Source organism: Acipenser ruthenus, chromosome 7 (assembly GCF_902713425.1).
Source record: "Acipenser ruthenus chromosome 7, fAciRut3.2 maternal haplotype, whole genome shotgun sequence".
Taxonomy (NCBI): Eukaryota; Metazoa; Chordata; class Actinopteri; order Acipenseriformes; family Acipenseridae; genus Acipenser; species Acipenser ruthenus.
This window is the reverse complement of record NC_081195.1, coordinates 50,612,500-50,633,321: the sequence shown is the minus strand read 5'-3', so window position 1 is coordinate 50,633,321 and position 20,822 is coordinate 50,612,500. Positions and strand designations below refer to the sequence as shown.

The 20,822-nt window shown below is 36.3% G+C and overlaps 1 protein-coding gene across 1 annotated transcript; it reads right to left on the bottom strand.

Annotated features, from left to right (window-relative positions):
- Nucleotides 1-718: 718 nt before the first annotated feature.
- nampt1 (nicotinamide phosphoribosyltransferase 1) lies at nucleotides 719-20,699 on the bottom strand. The gene is made up of 11 exons (XM_034026961.3): nucleotides 20,536-20,699; nucleotides 13,399-13,555; nucleotides 12,502-12,605; nucleotides 12,097-12,225; nucleotides 11,144-11,302; nucleotides 10,897-11,033; nucleotides 8,926-9,151; nucleotides 6,972-7,091; nucleotides 5,377-5,517; nucleotides 2,492-2,626; nucleotides 719-2,373 (listed from the first exon to the last, which is right to left on the bottom strand). Exons 1-11 carry the CDS (start codon nucleotides 20,587-20,589, stop codon nucleotides 2,260-2,262), a joined length of 1,476 nt encoding a protein of 491 aa, XP_033882852.1. The 5' UTR covers nucleotides 20,590-20,699; the 3' UTR covers nucleotides 719-2,259.
- Between the last annotated feature and the right edge of the window lie 123 nt (nucleotides 20,700-20,822).

Sequence of the window (20,822 nt, the reverse complement as noted above, 5' to 3'; positions counted from 1 at the left end):
GATATTCACCTCCCAATGTCCAGCATGCTTTTCATCACGTGACTACTCTGCTTCTACTGAAGCTGGATCTAGCGTGGAGGAGGTGGGTCCCAGGCAAGCAAGCGAAATGTTAGGAAATGCGATCAAATGTGGGCTGAAAACAGAACACGTTGATTAAGACGATCGCAAATGGCATGCAAACAATTTCAATTGTAGAGGCTACTGGTTTAAACTTTAATGGCTTTGTTTTTTTTTTTGGCTATTCTGAGACTCGAGCGATGGTAACATGTTTTTTTGTTGTTGTTGTTAAAACAGAAGATTGCTTCCATTTTATGTTTATTTTTTGGTCTTTTTTTTCTACTGCTGCCAGTCAGATAATTCCAAATTATTGCTATTACTAAATTATTATTTTTTTTTTAAACAGAATATTGATTCCTTGAATTAACGTGATACTGTACTTGGAATAAAGTCAGTTTGTAGTGAACATAACTAGTTCTTGTCTCTTATATACAATAAGTAGGATAGATTAACGATTTGGATTTTAGCTCTGTTTGAATAATTAGATTGCATAACATTTCAATAATGCATTTAATGCTCACCCTCTAATCAAAAGACCATTATCGTACCGCTGATGCTATTTTTTCTAAGAGATTTTCTATTACAACAACCTTTTCCCTTTTTCCAGGTAACGATCTCTGAATCAAAAAAAAGGTAAATACAGCTGAAACACAAAATACTGTTGTATGGATGCTGCTTTTTATTTCAGCACACACAGATCTGGTCAAATGTTAGAACAATTGTATTCAAACAATGAAATAGTTTAATCACAAAGGCAGCAGTAGATTCAACTATAAATCTAGTAGAAATAAAAGTCTTTTCTGATGTGTTGTAATTGTAAATTGTGCCAACAGCAGCAATAAAAGGTGTTACAGTCCCCTTAATGTTACAGTTACAAGAAAAACAAACATTTATGTAACAGTTAGGGTGGTCACTTTAATATTATTGACAACATAGCTACAGCAGGTTATACAAAAAGTCTGAAATCAATTCTGGAAACATTACATCAGTACATAAAACAATACAAGCAACTTAAATCAACAGACTTTTACAGCATTCATTCTGCAGCGCACCCACACTTAACTGGAAGTGGATTAGATATAAACACAGTTGTAGGGAACTCATGACTTAACTGGTATAAAACTGAATAAATTGTAATTGTGGATTAAAATAATAATAATAATAATAATAATAATAATAATAATAATAATAATAATGTCCGTCTTCCTATATAGCATGTATCCCCATGTAGGTAATGCTATCAAGTAGTAATATAATTTGGCCACAATAACAGCTATAATAGATTTATACATTTACTGCAACACATTTCAAACACAATTTACCTTCAAGTCATAAAGATACAAGTTTGAACCGAATAGTTAAATATAAAATGTTAAAATCAGCTTCTTGTAAATTGATTCTTATTCGATTAAAAAGGTGGCATACAGTACTTTATTTTTGAAATTACAGTATGTTCCACAAATGTCCTAACAATTTTTTTTGTTGTAGTACAAAACAGAAAATAACTGATTTGTGAAGCCTAATTTTATTCTTTCTTTAGCAAGATAGCGATTAGACGCCTAGCATTGCGATTGTTACTACAGAAGTGGCCATACTGTCATTTGGCTTTCACAGAGTTGTTTTAGAAACAAAAGGCAAAGGCACCTGAAAACATAAAAAAGGTAACAAATAAAAAGTGCATTTTCCAATCAAACACCTATTTGTTTAAAACAAATCTAGTTCTGAACAACAAGTGAACTGTCAGCATACACTGCTTTCACATTCAGCAACATTTATCGATTATGCTACAGCTGAACAAAGTGTTGACTCTGAGAAACTTGCATAAGTATACATTTACCAGTCATTTTAAAATTAGTATTGTCGGTGCAACCTTTGGAACTATATACAATATAAACTGCATTAGTTTAAAGCATGGCAATATGCTCTTGGTCTTTACTTTTCCCATCTTTAACAGTACAACAATGTTTGGTAGATTCTGAAATTTAAAACATTACAGACCTGTACAAAAAAAGCCGATTACACTCTACCCTCATTGTTAGGCCTTTTTGTGCCACCTTGGCCCCCCAAAAGGGTCATAAAAGGAATTAAAACCTCCATAAATATTATTCGCAGAAAGATTGGTTTCCAAGGATGGTGCTCAATGGAGGGTGGGTGTATTTGGACACTATTTCACAGGCTTTGATACATATACACCACCTCAAATTAGTGAAGCAGTTCTTCCAGTTCAGTCTCCTTCAATTTGGCATTTTCTCTCACTTCATCAAAGGTGTACGTCTTAATTATCGTGCCATTTTTGAAAACTGTGTGAAGCAGATCCTGTTAAGAAAACAAAGATTGTTCTCAAAGCAAATTACCTGGATGATCTACTGCAAATATAACTAAATGGGGGGGGGGGGATCAAACAAAAAAATAAAAGCCACACAACTATACATACCACACCGTATTCTTCCAAATCTCCCTTGCCCTCTTCAAGAGTAACATACTCCCCACTGGGTGTTTTGTGCAAAGACAGGCGACCTTTCTTTGACCTTTTATTTGGATCTGCCACTGGATCCTTGAACACGTTTACCTGCAAAAGGCAAAAGAACTTCAAGCTCACAATTTCTTTGGTACAGATTCAAAATCCTATAATGAAATGAAGCAGTTTCAGTCAATACATAGCCTATATAAAGAAATCATTCAGGTAAAATACAAATATATCAAGTTAAGAGTGCTAACTATTTCTTTAAAGTCGTTTTTTATACCACTCATTAGATTACTAATGGTTCCCCTTTTAGCATGCGGGGAACCGCTGTCTTTTCTGTTAATACAGGATATGCAAATTAATACTATGCTGCTGCATCCTGGTACCTTTGAAGTACGACACAGGAAAGGATGAGGTGCTGGGAAGCAGAAAATGGGGGCCAGTGATAATATTGCAAGTGCTAATAAGAGGAAAAATTACAGTATTCCTTCAAATTTAGACACTCTGTAATTAGACACAGACCAAATATCCTACCCTGAATCCGAGGTAAAAATAAAACCTCAGGGGGCTACCGAAGGACGCATCTGGTAAATGCACTCCGCGTGGAGTGCAGGATGCTCCCTATAGCCTGGACGTTGCTGGTTCGAGTACAGGCTATTCCACTGCGGACCGTGGACAGAAGCTCCCAGCGGGAGGTGCACAATTGGCCTAGCGCCGCCCGGGGGGCGGGGGTTTAGGTTGGCCAGGGTGTCCTCGGCTCACCGCGACCCCGGGCGCCTGCAGTCTTGTCTGTAACCTTAGATGCATTTACAAAGATACAACCTCAATTGCGCATATAAGAAAATGACGTATGGAGACAGTTTGCAGCCGCCTGCTGTCATGCAGAGCATTAGTTATGCACTGCTTCTCATTTCCAGTCATGATTAAGGCCCAATACCACAATTTTTTACAATATTCTTAAGAACATAAAAATACATTTCATAATATGTATTTCATAAAAACAAATAAATAAAATCAATCACATTAATGAAACTACAGCTCTGCTGTGTGCACTATTCGCCATGCACAGTGCTGTGCAGCGATTGTCTTGTGACTATATGCAATCTAGGCAGGAAATTAAAATACTACACACTGTAAACAAGAAAATGGATGTCTCTAAAAAGGCATAAAATGTGTCTGCAGCAGATCACAAAGCAGTATTCAGCAGTTTTACACAGCGATGAAGGCAAGCTCTTCTGTACGTCCTGCAACTTTACTATAGATGACTACTGAGAATCGGCTGTTGACAGGCATTTAGATAAAATATTCAATGAAAGACAGGCGGAAATCCAGCGCAGTACTGCGACTGCTTTACTTGCAAAGAAACAAAAAAAGGTGACTTCCATGTTCCAAAAGTCCACTGAAAACCATGAAGCACGAAACACATTACATTTTGACCTGACAGAGGTGTGCGTTTGCGCAAATATTCCTCTTGAAATACTGGACAACCAAAAGTTAAGTTAAGTAAAAAAGTGTAGCAAATGGTGGAGCGATTCGTTCAGCAGCCCAGCTGAGATACTTAATACTAAATACTTACCTAAAAGTTGCCAAGTATCACAAGCAGGAGATTATGGAATTGGTAAAACAAACAAACAGTCTGGTTGCTTGTCAGTGGTCACACTGACGAGTCGACTGATGCACAAGATCAGTATGGGTTACACATTGTATTTGTTTTGCAAGACCTAAATGGTGAACATGCATCGGAAGTGCTAGAACTGAAAGCTGTCCTTGCAGATACACTTTACCTACAGGCTGTTAATTACAGCACCGTTTCACAAGCTATTGTAATAAAGTGCTTGAATAACTTTGATGATGTCAGTGCATTTATCTCTATTTGAGGTTTTAAAAAATAATATTCTGTACACGTAATTTATAAAATAGTCTGTGCACATTCCGCAAAAAACGATACTTTACCCGTGACACTGCTGTAAATTTTAAAGATTTTCTGCTATTTTCACAGGACCTTAGTCATGATTACTCGCACCTTTTTTGTGAACTGTGTTATTGCTTGGTATGTCACAATATACAGGGGTCTGATCAGCATTTCTGATCTGTCCAAGCTGATACTGTTGGTTAGAACAGAGCCTAATAACGAAACACTGAAATTGTAAAAGCTTCTCTTTGAATTCCTCAGGAAGCTGATGACGCGTCTTTGAAAATGAGTGCCTGTATGTCACGGATGATTAGAGATTGGGCAGTAATGTTTTTGTTCGTCTTTCTCGGGTAGTCAGGGACGTTCCTGTTTGTGTACTTGTTGCTGATTTTAATACACTCATTGCTATACTTGAATTTAAGATGCAGGACATTTTTGAGACGAAAAAAATGGTTTAAAAAGTGCTTCTTTAATTATGGTTTAAAAATTAGAAGGAATACAATTGGCTAGACAAACTGTAAACTGCTTCTAGAATTTGATTTAAAAAATTGTATTTTAAGGATAGTATCTTGGATTTAAGAGGGAGTCTCAACTTGGACACAACATACATCATTATCACGTCCAACCAATATTTGACTTTAAATGACATATCTAAGCAAAACTGATATACAACCAGGGAATCCAGCCCTCTCCTCTTTCAACACGATAGGCGGCATGATACATTTATATGGTAAGAAAGGTTTGGTTTCCACATGCCACATGAAAGGCATTTAGATCAACTGAACAGACACTCCATGTCCATATAGTCCCATGGGTGACACTTAGGACGCAGAGGAGTGTGCCATCTATTGAAACCCCATCATATATATTAATATGCCATGCAGTAACATAACTAATCAAATTAACCTGGAAAAGAAATTCGATGCAACTGTATATGACATACCCCCAGGCCATTGGTTACCACGTAACTGCACTTGAAAGAGCAGTTTAGGAGATCTCTGGTTAATTTCTGCAGTAAGGCTCCACCCGAACCAAAGGAAATGTTTTCAATACTCCATTTGTGTTCCTTCATGCCTTCTACAATCTGAAAACAAACAGCAACACATTAAATAAATATTCACCCACCCCCTCAACATATTATTTTCAACACATAAGGGAAGTCTGGAAGCTGGTTTTAGAGGCAAAATAGATGTTTTTAACAAGCACATTTCATTCATTCGGTATTGTACAACAGTGATTTTAACACTCAGATAATGACCCATCTGATATCTGCACTGAATCATTGTGTAACACACAACTTGGTCATTTGAACATTCAGCACTCTACTATACACAGGTTATATACTGTAAGCAACAGCAGGTGTGGATACACCCAAAGCGACTTTATGTCAGCCTTGTTTATAAAAAAAACACTTTGCATTTTTTGCTGGTATAGTGTTTTACAAAATAAAAGGCTGCCAAGCAAGGAATATTATATCTGACAGACAACTGAACAATTCCACACACAGTGACGTTTTGCTGTCATGTATCAGTATCTTGATTGTACTGCTCCTCAGGAGATCATTCCAGACACCGTTTTGCCACACAAAGGAATAGAACAGGAATGTCGTTAAGATTTCCCAATGAGGAGTTTCCATACCATTGAAAATATAAAGTTGCAAGAAATGGTCTATGAGAGATTAGCAGCTGTAGAAGCGGTGGGGGCCTAACAAGTAATCTTAATACTGTAATAAAAACCATTTAGGTATTTAAAACTATACTAATAATAATAATCAATTGACAGTACAATGTTGTGCATGGAAATTGAATTACAGTACTCCAAACAATGCAGATATTTTATGAATTTATACATAAATAGTATCCTCCTTTTGCAGTGTTGTTGCAGTTGTAATGTAACACAAAATCTTTGACAGCAGGATTTTATCTTAAAAAGAACATACAATTATTAGATTTTTTATTAGTTCTTCTCAACATTATTTATTCATGAAAGCCATTATCATTAAGTAAAACATTCCAGTTCCAACCAAAACCACATATGATTTGACTGAGGCATGTCCTTCATATATACACTGATTCAAAATGATAAAGTAACTGTATTTGTCTTCTAATTTATGCCCCAGTTGATATAATACAATCTGCAGCTTTGGTGCTATTATGTTAAATGGAAAAGTGCTCATACATGGGCAGGTAGACTTTATATATCAGCTTGCACTTCCAGCAAGTTCAGTTTAAGAGCAATGTTGAATCTTGATACAACTAGTTCTGTCCCAAGCATGTTCTTGACTGTTGCATAATTTCAATTGGACATCAAGGTCATTGACAAATGTAGCCTGTAGAGTTTACATAACTACAAATATGAACCTGTACATTTACAAATTTGAAATCTGCACACCCTTACCAAGTACTGCCAAAGGGCTTGTGTTATTTTGCAATGAGCCATTTAATCTAGAACACCTATGACCAGTACACTGGAGGTGTCTCAATACAACCCATGACCCCATTAGCCTGGTTATTAAGAGAGGACTTAAGGTCTACAAACCTCCTGCAAAGTATTGATGTCCACACCATCTCCCTGGATAACTCTGATGTAAGGGGGTAGCACCTTAAACCCCTTACTGTTTTCTGTGGGAGTAAACTTCTTTCCCAAGATCTCCAGCACCTAGATGACACATATAACAGTTAAGACAAATGCAAAACCTATGAACAAACCAAAAACAAGTATAATTGCATGCAACAAATCTGATTTGCCAAAGCATAATGTAACTATGTAGTTTTTGTTCTTGGCTGCAGTAACAAAAATACATCATTGTTAAATTTTATTTTAAGTCGATTACCTTTGGCAGCAATCTGGAAATTATAGTGCTGGGACAAACATAGTACTTTCATGTTCGGGTATCAGTTCAGAATTCAGACAAGAATTAGAATATTCAAAAGGACTATAAAATATAAAAGTAATCAATCAAAGCAATGATACGTTACACTATTACAGTAATAAAAAATAAAAAAGTAACAAAAAGCATGAATAGGTTGGGAAGGCCTTACTTTACCCCACTGAACTACAAAACAAAGGATGTCGTATAGTAGTTTATATTTAATCAAAAAACAGTACATAAAAAGTAGACATTGCATTTTTTGTTTGTATTCCCTGCCATTGCCATTTCTTTGCAATAAACAGTGGACAGAGACACATATTCATAAAGTAATAACATTACTGAGGCTTACTTATGCCTTTTTTGGTTTAGCTGAACAAGCAAACGAAAACTGTTGAGGCCTTTCTGAGTGGCATATCGGTTTCTGACTCACTTCCCAAATCTGAAGCAGCGCCTGTGGCTTTCAGTAGAGATGTGTGCACATCCTAATCTGGTCTGTTTACTACTTGCTAGGTGCCATTTTTAAATAGAGGGTGAAGAGCAGATGTGTTGACCCTCTGTTTTTAAAATATATTAATCCCAAACATCAAAAGGAGCTCTTTTTTCACTAGCCATTTTAGAAAGTAATCACACAAATTCTGGCAAGGTGGTAATAGGTGCAAGTCAACACATGCTGTATACATGTTTCTAATGGATAGAAATTATGTTATTTCTGGCAGACATGGACATGGACAAGAAACGTTTGTTCAATATGTGTCCCAACACATGGAAATTATCTGTTTTAACTGTGTAAATGTGCAACATTGCCAGAATCTGGCAAAAAGTAATTCTTATGGAAATGCCATCCATATGGATTTCAGTCTTGTGAGAAGGTGGGGAAACGTATACAATTTTATGCTGAAGTGAAATTTAAATAAAATATCTATTGTGATATACACTCAAATTAGAAAATCTATAAAATGTATGCTTATTTATGTGTTATGCAATGTACCAAGTAATCCACCTGACCTGTGTAAGCAGGGTCTAGTGGATAACTTGACACATCACATGATTGTTTCTGAATATATGCAACTTCAGAAACAACAATCATTGGAAAGCAGAAGAGGGTGCATGTGCAACCAGCATATCCCCCAACACAGTTGCTGCATTGACCAAATGTGTCCATTAAATGGTTCTGGAATGGTAAAACCTGCAGGAAACCACTACCAGAAAGAATAACTAAAGCAAGCAAGTCTTGTCAGACTGAGCCGCAGACGTGTGCACTGAATAGTGATCCAAAATCACAGAAACCTTAGGAGCTACATGGTCCTTACCACTGTTAAGACAAATCTGTAATTTTTTGGCAAGTCCGTGTAGTCTCTCCCACTCCTTTGAACAAATTCTGAAGAAATGTGACCAGTTCAGCACTGATGAATGATCACTGTTAAACTATAGGACACCAATGCAATTTCATAGCGGTTTTAATGCTATCAAGATAAAAATTGATAATATTTTTGGAGAGAAGGCAACACATGCACAACCCCAGTCATCTGTTCTATTACTTAAGTTGTTTAAGGGTAGTGTTTAAATGAGTGAAATAAACAGAAATTAAAAGTATTTGGTTACTTTTAAAAAGTATGTTACCTTCAGTACTGTATCCAGTGGATTTCCTGAGTCTGGTCTGACAATAAGAGGAGCATCAGCACTGCGGATCTCGATTAAGCTCCTCAAGTCTTCACCCCATATCTTTTCACAGGCATTGTAAATGTCATAGCTGTCACTGACTATTGATACCGGCACTGAAGGGAACTGCTTTACAATGTGCTCAAATGCATCTTTTTCATAATCCTTTCCCCAGGCTGTAATAGTACTGTAAATAAAGAGTCAGGGAGTGAATTACTTCAAGGAACATGTAGCCAAACTACAAAAGCTGTTACAAAGTTTAACATCCACTTTTGACTACAGTACTAAATAGATTAGCGATAAATTTAATTAATGGACTGTACCTGAAATTCTGATGTACATGCTAAAATACATTTGTGTACATTGCATCTTTAAGAAAAAAAAATTATATTATATTATATTATATATATATATATATATATATATATATATTTGAAAACTGCTTTATGTGATCATGATAGAATTATTTTTTTTTTTTTGCTGTATTAGCACTGGCATAAAATGTTACAGTATCCACCACTTACACCATACAGGGTTATTTCGGGCAGCTGTTTATTGGACAAATAGTGTTTGCCATTCCCATTGATTTCAATAACAAAGGCATTGTTTATACTGCGTTAAGCATGCTGCATATTTGGGGTAAACTCAGCTGTTTGGATCTCGTTATGTGCCATTCACATAGATTTAAATAACAAAACACACTGCTTATACTGTAGTAATTGCTCTTACTAATCCACAAATCAGCTGTTTTCACCTTGTTACCTTGCCATTCACAGATTCCAATACAAAAGCCAGCACTTTATTGAAGTAAAAGCTTGACATGTCGATCAATCAGATGTTTGCACCTCGTTACTGAGCGATTACCCCAGTGCTGTACCTTGGCTATTTAATCCCTGCACAGTGTTGGGTTTACAGTTTGAAAAAACAGCACTGACTGCAAAAGCAAGCATGGCTGGAAAAAGAAAAGCAATGCACATCAGAAGGCTGTGTGGTCCAGTGGTTAAAGAAAAGGGCTTGTAACCAGGAGGTCCCCGGTTCAAATCCCACCTCAGCTACTGACTCATTGTGTGACCCTGAGCAAGTCACTTAACCTCCTTGTGCTCCGTCTTTCAGGTGAGACGTAATTGTAAGTGACTCTGCAGCTGATGCATAGTTCACACACCCTAGTCTCTGTAAGTCGCCTTGGATAAAGGCGTCTGCTAAATAAACAAATAATAATAATAATAAGCACGAAAATTCAGTGTAAATAAAATGTCTCTGTTAGATGCTGTGTGCTTGCTAAAGCATGCTTGGAACTCTGTCAGTCAGCAAACAATGCAACATTGCTTCAAAAAAGCTGGGGGTTCTGTAGTTGAGGAGGAGTGCTGACAAAAATACAACCAAAACTGAAATTCTAACACCAGAGGGCAAAAAAAAAAATTCAGCTTTATCACCTTAGCGACTAGTACACTCTGCCTGAAACAGACACTGATGACCTAAGCGTGCATGCTGCGCTTGTAACATTGTGGCATGCTATGGAGCAGCAGCCGGATACAGTATACTAATTGGGATTTTTTGGAAAACGCCGAAAGTTTGCCGTCCATACTTGCAAAAAAAGATAAGAGTTCTTCACTGGAAACATTTTGCAGTAATGTAGCCTACCTGTACTGTACATTTCTGCACTGGCATTACTTTTGTGCACTTTATTACATTTATAGGCTTTATTACATCTTTTTTATTAGTGTAAGGAGTGTCTTAATAAAGATTTAACTGCATACACGCTTCTATGTTTTGATTACTGTACTGGTGATTGGGCGACATTTTGAATGTCAGGTTATTGTGTGGGAGTTTATACCGTCCATCGCTTAATGCGGGTGAATCACGTTAACACAAGCGCGCCCGTTCTAAGCAGTGGTAACTGTACCAGGTTTTGTTGGGGTGTCACTAACATACCTGTGTTCTGCTGCAGGAACAGAATATCCTGGCACTGGGTCCTTGGTCCCGTAGTATTTCTTAATAACACCAATCCCTGCTACAGTGTCTGTTCCTTTGAAGTTAACCAAGTGAGCCGATGCACCTATACCAGCGGTCTAAATGTAATGTTTAGTGTTAGTGACAACCAGACAATGGAGTATAGCAAAAAGTCAGACTAATTCATCACATGTATTCCACTTTATTTTTTAATCTTGAGCTTTATTACCTCTTGTGAGGAGACTCCTCTGTATCCAAAGTCATGCAGCTTGTATTCTAGACGTTCCAAGTTCCCAGATGTTTCCATCAAATATTTGGCCAAAATTTTTTTCTGCTCCCTGGAGTTGGTAGCAACAGTGACTGGATACCAGACTTGGACAAGGATAGTCTGCATTAGAATGACAGGAATGAACAGAATTTAATGTAATACCCCCTTGTGTTCGAATGTTATTTTAATGTATAACATAATCGTTTGGAGGTGGGCATACAAGCTGTACTGTTAATTGAGGATGGATGGTTCGAATGATATAACTCTTGGTCCTGTCCCACCTCCTTCAGCCTATCCCTCATTTTACCAGCAGAGTTTTGAACAGTAGCACTTTGTAAAAAGAAACCAAATAAAATGAGTATATCAGCTGACAATAACAAACGCCAAAAGCATGTGAACACATTACATTAATTGACTAATAAACTACAGTGTCAGCAGACAGTTTCTTTGCACCAAATATTTTTACATATAAACTTTTTCAATTTTCAAATAAACTATGTTTTGTATTCTTTAATAAACATTACAGTAACTCATTTTACTGCATACAAACATTTTTTGGTCACAATTTTTTGTGCCTATGTGTCAATCCTTAATTAGTATGTTTTAAGATTAAATAGGGTTATATTCATGAAGCTTTAACTTGTGTTATTTAAATACAATTATTACTAATATAATTTTTTTTTTTTTTTTTAAAGACCTGTTTGTAATAAGAGTTTGTTCAGTCTGCAGCAGTTTCATGAATATCAATCTACAAAAGGCTGGAGAATATCAAACCTTACTTTGTTTGTAAAAACAGACTTTAAAAAACATCTAGTACCCATACCGATCATTATTCATTTCCATACATTTGGAAAAGGGGTGAGATAGCCTGTGAAATATTTAACCAATGAAATGTATAAATGTGTCACACAGACCTCGACCCAGTTGGTCAACCAGTAGCATTCAGGATCAGTACTCTCAACAGTGAAGAGCACGTTTCCTCTTGGAATAACACTGCCCTCAGGGACAGCCTTTATTTCGATGGGGAGATGACCATCATATTTCTGAAAATGAAATTCAGATTCATCAGAAATGGGTTTTGGCGCACGGCTTTGTTAGAAATAAAAATGTGTATGTTACAATGAACTGCAATTTGTATTCCAACTCACAAGCTAGAATACCAGTTTCCTCAAAAACCATGTTGTTTTTAGCCTAGCCAGTTACCTATAAAAGTAACCCCCCCCCCCAACTGTGGCACGTACTTAATTTCCAGGCCTTGCATGAACTTGCATTCTTTAAAATTAGCCCTTTTGAATATATGTGATCATGATACATCTTACCTCTAGAATGTAGTTCCATCCTTTTGTATTAAAAACATCATCTTGAAAATGTTCTCTGTAAACCTCCTTGGCTTCCTGTATTTTTTCCAGAGTCACCACCTTGCCTTTTAAAATAAGGCAAAAATATTAAATGATTTCCTGATTACTACATTTCAATGCTTCTCTTGAGCCAACAGAAGCCCTTCATGCTTTTAAAGATTAGGCTGTATATCTCCAGTTTGGCTTATTCAAACAAAACTATGTTAGGGCAGCAGTGTGGAGTAGTGGTTAGGGCTCTGGACTCTTGACCGTAGGTGGGGGACACTGCTGCTGTACCCTTGAGCAAGGTACTATACCTAGATTGCTCCAGTAAAAACCCAACTGTCTAAATGGGTAATTGTATGTGAAATAATGTGATATCTTGTAACAATTGTGAGTCACCCTGGATAAGAGCATCTGCCAAGAAATAAATATTAATAATAATAATAATAATAATAATAATAATAATAATAATAATAATAATAATAATAATAATAATAATAATAATAATAATAATAATAATAATAATAACAACAATAAGCCATCCAAGTGGGCAGTATAAAGTATCATACAGATACATTTATCAAACTTCTGGGAACATAGCTTACAACTGACCAATAATTGTGTGGTAAATTTTTTTTTAATGTTAGGGAATGATTTCATTTTATAGGATTACTTCACTCATCAACAGAGGGCGCTGAATAGACTTTCTACAATAAACTTTGGTAAAACACTCCAAAATCTGCAGCAATTGTATCTTCTTTAAAATATATGCATATATATTGCTAACTTTTTTTTTTTTTTTTTTACTTTTCACACACACAAGGATACTGTAAAAATGTAAAATAAAAGGTATAATAATTTTTTTTTGAGAAATACCTTTTAAGTATTTATTCAGAATATACTGCAAGCCATAAAATACTGTTTTCTCATATTTCACCTTCCTGGCCTTGGAATTCTCAGTCTTTGTTTCACGGCACTCAAAGTAGGAATATACTTTGCTTGTGTTGGGAGGGTACTGCTTATAGTGAGTCACCTACGTACAAGAAAGAAAACAAAGATCAGAACAGAATGTTTTACTGTCCCTCAGAGTATTATTAGTACTGGCCTCTGTAACCACAGGATCATCCCCAGCTAGTACACTCCATTTAGTTTGTTGTAATTCACCCTTCATGTTTTGCAAGGTTTAAGGTTGGTATGTCAAAGGTTTTTTTGTTGTAGTTTTTGTTTTTACTACAAGTTGATGTTTGTCTGCCTCACTTTAGGTAATTGAAGTAAGATGGCCAGCTAACAAAAAAAGCAGAAAGAATGTAGTAAACATTCACCCAGGAATATCATTTTAGTGTAAAAATGAATAACAGAGTGTAACACTGCAGCTTTAAATGTAGGAACATATTTGGTATTTCCCCTTGAAACATGCTTGGCTTTATTTCACTCTGTGATACAAATAGACATGACCTTGCCATTTTATTCCTCCTCCCAATTGCCTTATTCCTCAAATCATATGGTAACAATCTTCTGTATGCAAAGACTTTTTTTAAAACTGTAAAAACTACACCTTTATACTATTTTCCTGCCTCCTCAGCCTTACTGCATTAGGGCCTCCCCTAACCCCATCCATTGTCAGTTTCTTCTACGGTAAACACGCCTTAAATCAAAACTGTGTATAATAACATTCAGTCCTGATGTCAACTAAGTGGTTGACTCATCATAAATTCTTGCTAAACACAAACACTAAATCACATGAAAACGAGTTTACTGTAAAGCCTAAACATATCTAAAAACAAAAATAAATATTTACATGTTTTTATTTTTACTGAATTCATTACATGTTCGTGCAGAGTCAGCATGCCAAACTGCAATATGCTTCAAAAGCACTTTCTGGAACTTCACTGAAGTAGACAAAGTAGCCTTATCCCTGTAGTCTTATTGGATGTTGCAACCAATCAGTCTTGATTTGCCCAACCCTATACCGTATCGGAGCCAAAAGAGAAGTGGAGAACGAGGTGGCTAAATGTCACGTCTCTAAATGTAACTTCTCTAGTTACATTAGACCTTTCCCTGCTATCTCCCTCTCCCACTGCAATAACATGCAACATGTCTCAAATATACAGACACATACTCGGTCACCGTTGTTCTGTTATCCTTCTGCAATGGCAACAGCTACTTGCCAGTAGTGTTATTCATAGACCCATTTATCTTTCATTTCTACATATATTGGACCACTTAAAGTTTACTTGCAGCGATTTAAAAAGGTAGAAAGTAGAGAAATGTTTCAAATACCATAATGCCGCCTTCAGTGGGTTTTAAAGATGCAAAGTGCATTGCCTCAGCACAGTAAACAAAAAAGTTAGTTTGAAACATTTTTCCTATCATGGGCAGTGTGCAGCAATACTACACAAGCCCAGAAGGCAACATGCAAATTAAATCGCAACTTGCTGAAATGGAAACAAACTGCAGACAGGTAATTTCCATTAACCATTTGTGAATTTGAAAAATAGGTTTAATTTTGTTTTTTTCTTAAGCCACCTTTTTTTTTATCAATTACAATATAAAGTATTTCAGGATCACTTGCAATTAATTTTTTCGGCATGGTAAAAGTGACTATTCAAATAATACTGAATGCAGTCTTTGCAGTCACAGACTTTAGTGCTGTAAACCCGTGACCTTCACACATTGTTTGTTTTTTAAAAAAAATACATGCATGCAAGAACATAACTTTTTTTTTTTTAAATGGCACTTTGAAAATCCTTTCAGTACAGTTTCAGTTTTCAGTAAATGGGATACAATTTTTCCTGAAATATTTATGAAGTAAACCTCAATGAAGTTGTGCCGTCATAAAGCATTAGTTCTCCTTCCTCAAAATACTTTATACTATCATTTTTAAAAACTGTATCTTAAGTATGTATTAAATTGTTTTAGCTAAGCTTTACATTTTGTTACTTATAATGCCTGATCTTCCACAAACCCTTACTTAGGTGTAACCCTCTCCTCTAAATCCACAGATGGTGACTTTGCTGGGCATCATTCAATGAACATTTCTCAATGATTATTTATCAACCTACAAACACCTCGATTACTATTTATACAAGAATGCAAGGAAAGCATCTTCACCTGATCTGCAGCTATCAAGCTGCACATTTGGATACACCGTTATATAATTTCCACAACAAAATCACCAGTCAACCACTTTTGCGTGATACAATTAAAGGATAATGTGCCACACCATATACATAAAAAAAAAAAAACACATGGGTCAGTATGTTAATTCTTATATTGGGCTCACTGAAAGACTACTGACTATTCCCGTTCACATTTGTAAAAAATGTAAAAAAAACCACAAAAAAAAACACGCTGCTTAACTGTTTCCAGCTCTCATCTTTTTATATTTTTGTTGAAATTGGCTGCTGTCCACAATGTTTAACAGTTGGATCCTTGGGCCATTCTTTGTTTAACTTTCATAAGACAACAATATCAGGCTACTGGCAAGCCCAAGACTTACTAAATGATCACATTTTGATTTAGAAGTATCGACCCATCACCAAAAAACATATAGTATGATATTGACAACTTATCAATGAAACAAATGTACCATTCCCTTGGAATTGCCCCCATGTAAATCTGAAGGAATGCAGACTGATAAAGAGTATCAACAGTGAGAACGGGGGAATAATTTGTTCCAGATGAACAGTATATTCTAGATAGTAAAGCTCTTAATAGGAATTTGACAATATCTCGTTTACTGTAAGATTAATGTGCATGTTACTTAGAAGCCACATCCTGTCTAAATAAATGACAAAACATGATCAAGAACAACATTTTTTGGAGATATAAGGATTGGGTTTGTATCTAAAGAAGTATTCTGTTTCTTTTTTGTCGACACTTGTGGATATACACAGGAGTTAATTTTTTATTATTATTATTGTGTAGGCTATAGCCTAGTAGTAGCATTATACTCATCTTTTTAGGGCTATTTAAATTAGTGTTCTGCGGTATATCAGGATACCAAAATCCTACGATACAAAATAGTGATAAAATAAAAAAATCCAAGTAAAAAACAAAGGAGGAAACGCCACCAATTTATTAAAACATCTTTCAGATCGCTGCCCTGATCTCTTTTAGCCGAAGTTTACTTTGACTGTACTTGAAGTGAATCCCAGTGCATATTTCTTATAAAGAAAGTCACAGCAAAGATAACACATAAAACAGGAATGTGCTAGAAACTGATCAAAAGGGAGTTATTGATGCTTGTTTATTTTGTAATTACAGTGCATTTGCTAGAAAGTGCAAAAATATAATTTGCCGACGTGTCATTAAAACCATATCGCATGTCAAAAATGTTAGCGATGCTTTTATATTCTTTGGATTTTGTGTTAATCCGTGTTTTAAGTGCATGTAATGTGATAGCTGTAAAAATCAATGTGACGCTTCACCTGCAGAAGAAAGCACAGGACCTACAGCTTCCGAGTCACACTGCAAAAGTCCGCCAGACGGCTACAGGTTCAGGATGAAAGCAATAAAAAGAACTTACAGTTTATTATCGTAGCCATAGTGGTTGACTTTTCTCAAATTTACTTTCTTTGCAAGATTTTTAACAAACAAACGAGCATGATGGGTCGAGTGGCCTCCTCTCGCTAGTAAAATGTCTTATGTTCTTATTTAAGGTGCACTAGAGAGTTGTTTTGACAGAGACATTTGGCTTGAATACGCTTAAAAAGAATTCTGTTCTAATAGCATGTAAGAGGAAGGCACTTTTACATATAAAAAACTATATATATATTTTACTGCATCATCATTCACACTGGTGTTGCTTTAAAATAAGCTGCCTTCAGGAGACCTAACAGCTGTTCATCACTGTGAGACAGAGCACTCTCTATTGCTTTTGCCTTTGCCTGACGTGAAGTTCTTTGCATGCAGCAGAAGAAAAAGGTGCTTTTCTTTTTAACCAGCGCGCCATTTCTTTTTTTTTTTTTTTTTAACTCTTTACACTCAGCCCTATTTCCACCTGTTTTTCACCGTTTTCATTTATGTATGTTTAACTACTGGATATTTTGTACTTCATGCATGTAACATATCAAATGTCTATTAAAAAAAAAAAAAACACACGCACCATTGAACCTCAATATGAAATGAAAATGGGGGGGGGGGGGGGGGGGGAGCTGAGCTCCTAAGCTTTCCAACTTTACCACCCCTTTCAGTCTAGCTGCTTCAATGATGAAGCAATAGACTCAAAACGAAACCTAAGCTGTTAACTCTGTCACACGATGAGAGGCTTAACTTCAGGCGATCGTAGTTCCGGCTAGGAGTACCACCTACACACACTGCGTACGCCTTTGGAAAGCCCCGAATCTGTACTTTTAAACAAGCCAGGTACGTGGTTTTTACAGCGTCTGAGTAATATGTGCGCGCCCCAAAATGAATGTGACAGAGTTTTCAGTTAAAGCGAAAGTCACCGCTTGCAAAGCAACACCTAGAAAAACTGTTTGCTTACTGCAGTGTACTGAGTTTCTATAATGCTTAAAGATAGCATCCGAGAATCACGTACAAGAGAATAAAGTCTTGCGGCACTTAAATTATCCAGCACTACATTTATTTATTTATTTTAACCAGAACTACTCAGAATGTGGCTTATAGTGCTTTCGTCACTGACACCCACTTCCTTCGAGATTGTTGTAGCGTTTCAGGCATTCTAAATTGAGTGAAAAATACAGAAGCTTGGTGTCTTAAAATATCTCTGCGGGATTTTCCCACACTGAAAGTTACATATTTGCGGGAGCAACTTGGAAAATGCGTGCTTCCCGCAATCCCTTGCTGAAATTCAAGCCCTGTATACTGGATGTGACTTTAAGAACATAAGAAATGTTACAAACAAGAGGAGGTCCATTTGGCCCATCTTGCTCATTTGGCTGTTTGTTGATCCAAGCAAGAACCTCTTCAAGCCAGTTCTTGAAGTAATCGTGTAAATCAGCTTCCACAACAGTATCATTTTCTCATTCCTTGCTCACATTTTTAGGTCACTTCTAAAGATACCCCTGTATGTAAAACATCTGGCCCAGCTATAAAAAGTCTGCTTCAAGGAAAGTATGTCTGTGTTATTTTGTTATATATAAGAATTAAGAGATCCCTTGTAATTGGAGTATTTGAAGCTGGCCGAAATGCCAGAGTTCTCTTTTTTTCTGTAAGAAATAAATAATATGGTGTACTTTACGCTAAGTATTGCTCTTTCTTACCAGTTTTATTTTAATTTTATAGTCGGTGGCAATGACCTGTGAATACACTGGAACTTGTTTTCAGCAGAAATATATAAACAGTAAGCATTCCACCATGCTATAGCATTATTAACTGTGAATTAGCCTTATGCACTTTCAAAATTACTTTCAGCCATTTAACATGTAATGGACATAAGAGCCAAAGTATCGCGATAGTATCGTATCTCATGATACTGTGCATGGTATCGTATCGATACTCCCTAAATGAGGTATTGCAGAACACCAACTTAAATATTGCTTCGTACAGTAATATAGGGACATCTCTGGTGTGTTGATGCCTGGTGAAATCGAGTGCCCAACCACCGGAGAAGTCACAAACCTACAGCTTGTAGTAAATAAATACAAGAAACAGCAGTGACAAGTTGTACTGAAATATTGGCTACCGATGAAATTCGCAAGCCATTTTATTTACAGTACTAGGTTACATTTAAGCATTTGTTTATATGTATGGCTGAATAAAATGTACATCACTGAGCATATGACAACATGGATAGCACCATGTATTTTTCAAATACATGTTTTGACATAGGTTATACTGTATTTCAGTACAACTTGTCACTGCTGTTTCTTGTATTTATTCATCACAAAAGGAAGGGAGAGAGAGCTTTTAATCACCATGTTCCCAGCCTGTGGAATGCACTGCCATCTTCTATCAGAAGTGCTACCTCAGCTGATGACCAAGTCAAAATTGAAAACTTACTGTTTTAGATTAGCTTTTTTTAAAAATTAATTTTAAACCGAGTTTCTCTTGAATCAATATACAAATATATTATATTTAGATTCTTTCTTATATTAGCCTTTTAAAATGAATTCTAAATTCTGTTTTTCTTTCATTTCTATACAAATGTATTGTATTTTGATGTTATTCTGTTTTGTCCTGTACAGTGCTTTGATATACGTATTGTATGAATGGCTCTATATAAATGAAGTACTGATTGATTGGTATCGTCTTTGCGAGGATTCAAAGAGCAAAAACAACTGTCTTACCCTATCTATACAGTAGTTTCAATGTAAACAGTAATACAAATATTATAATACATTCCAATGTTTGTTAAAAGTCTTCAGTCATTCGTTATTAACCTAATGTAAACGACGCTTGCGTACGTGAACTAGTATGTGAACAATTTTAACAGGCCTAATCTATAAAATAATGACAAAATCATTTGAACATTCTAGATTAAAATAACCATTGTAATTACATCACTGTGGCACATGAAGATGTGTCCTGTCCCTTTTCAGAACACATTAGTTTCAGTTTTGTTTTTTCAGAATAGGCGGACCCGTGGAAACACCTTGCAGTAAAACATAAATAATCAAGGAATTTGGAAGAGAGAAAAAAAATGAAAACAATTCGCCATCAGGTACTGTCTTTGGGGTCACTCCTGTGACCTGCCTGCTTGCTTTTATTCTGAAATCCCCCAACCCTTATTCAGTTAAAAATCTGCACATCATCGTAGGGACTTACACAATTCGATCAGTAAAAAATAAAGGACACATGGAATATGCAATCCTACACTTACGAACCATATAAACCATCACGATAGCTATCTGCCGATATCAAAATGTACCAGCTGGTGCCATGATTTAGTGCCGCTACCCGCTGTACTACCTACCACTTGGCCTAAAGAAAGTAGCACACAAGGGAACCATGGAAAGAGTGATGGCCTTGGGAAGCAACACCACCTTGTCTTTATATCCCCATTCTACTTAAAAAAAATAAAAATATCTGCCCAAACCTCGTCGTTACCTTGTAGGAATCCGTAGCTAGCAATATACTGAAGTCTGTGCCTCTGTGTTCCATCTTCCCTTTGACTCGTCCTGCTGCTATATCAGTATCTATTGTATTCTGTACTGCATGGACTCGCAACCAAGCGTCGTCGCTGGGGTAGAGCAGATGTACAAATTAGTGGAGGCGGGCCTAACATAACCTTCCCGTTAGATACACAGGCAGTGGGCGGGCATTGACGAATTATTGGAGGCAGGGTTTGTAACAATTCTGCGATTGCTGCTTGTGGGTCTGATGTCATTATCAGG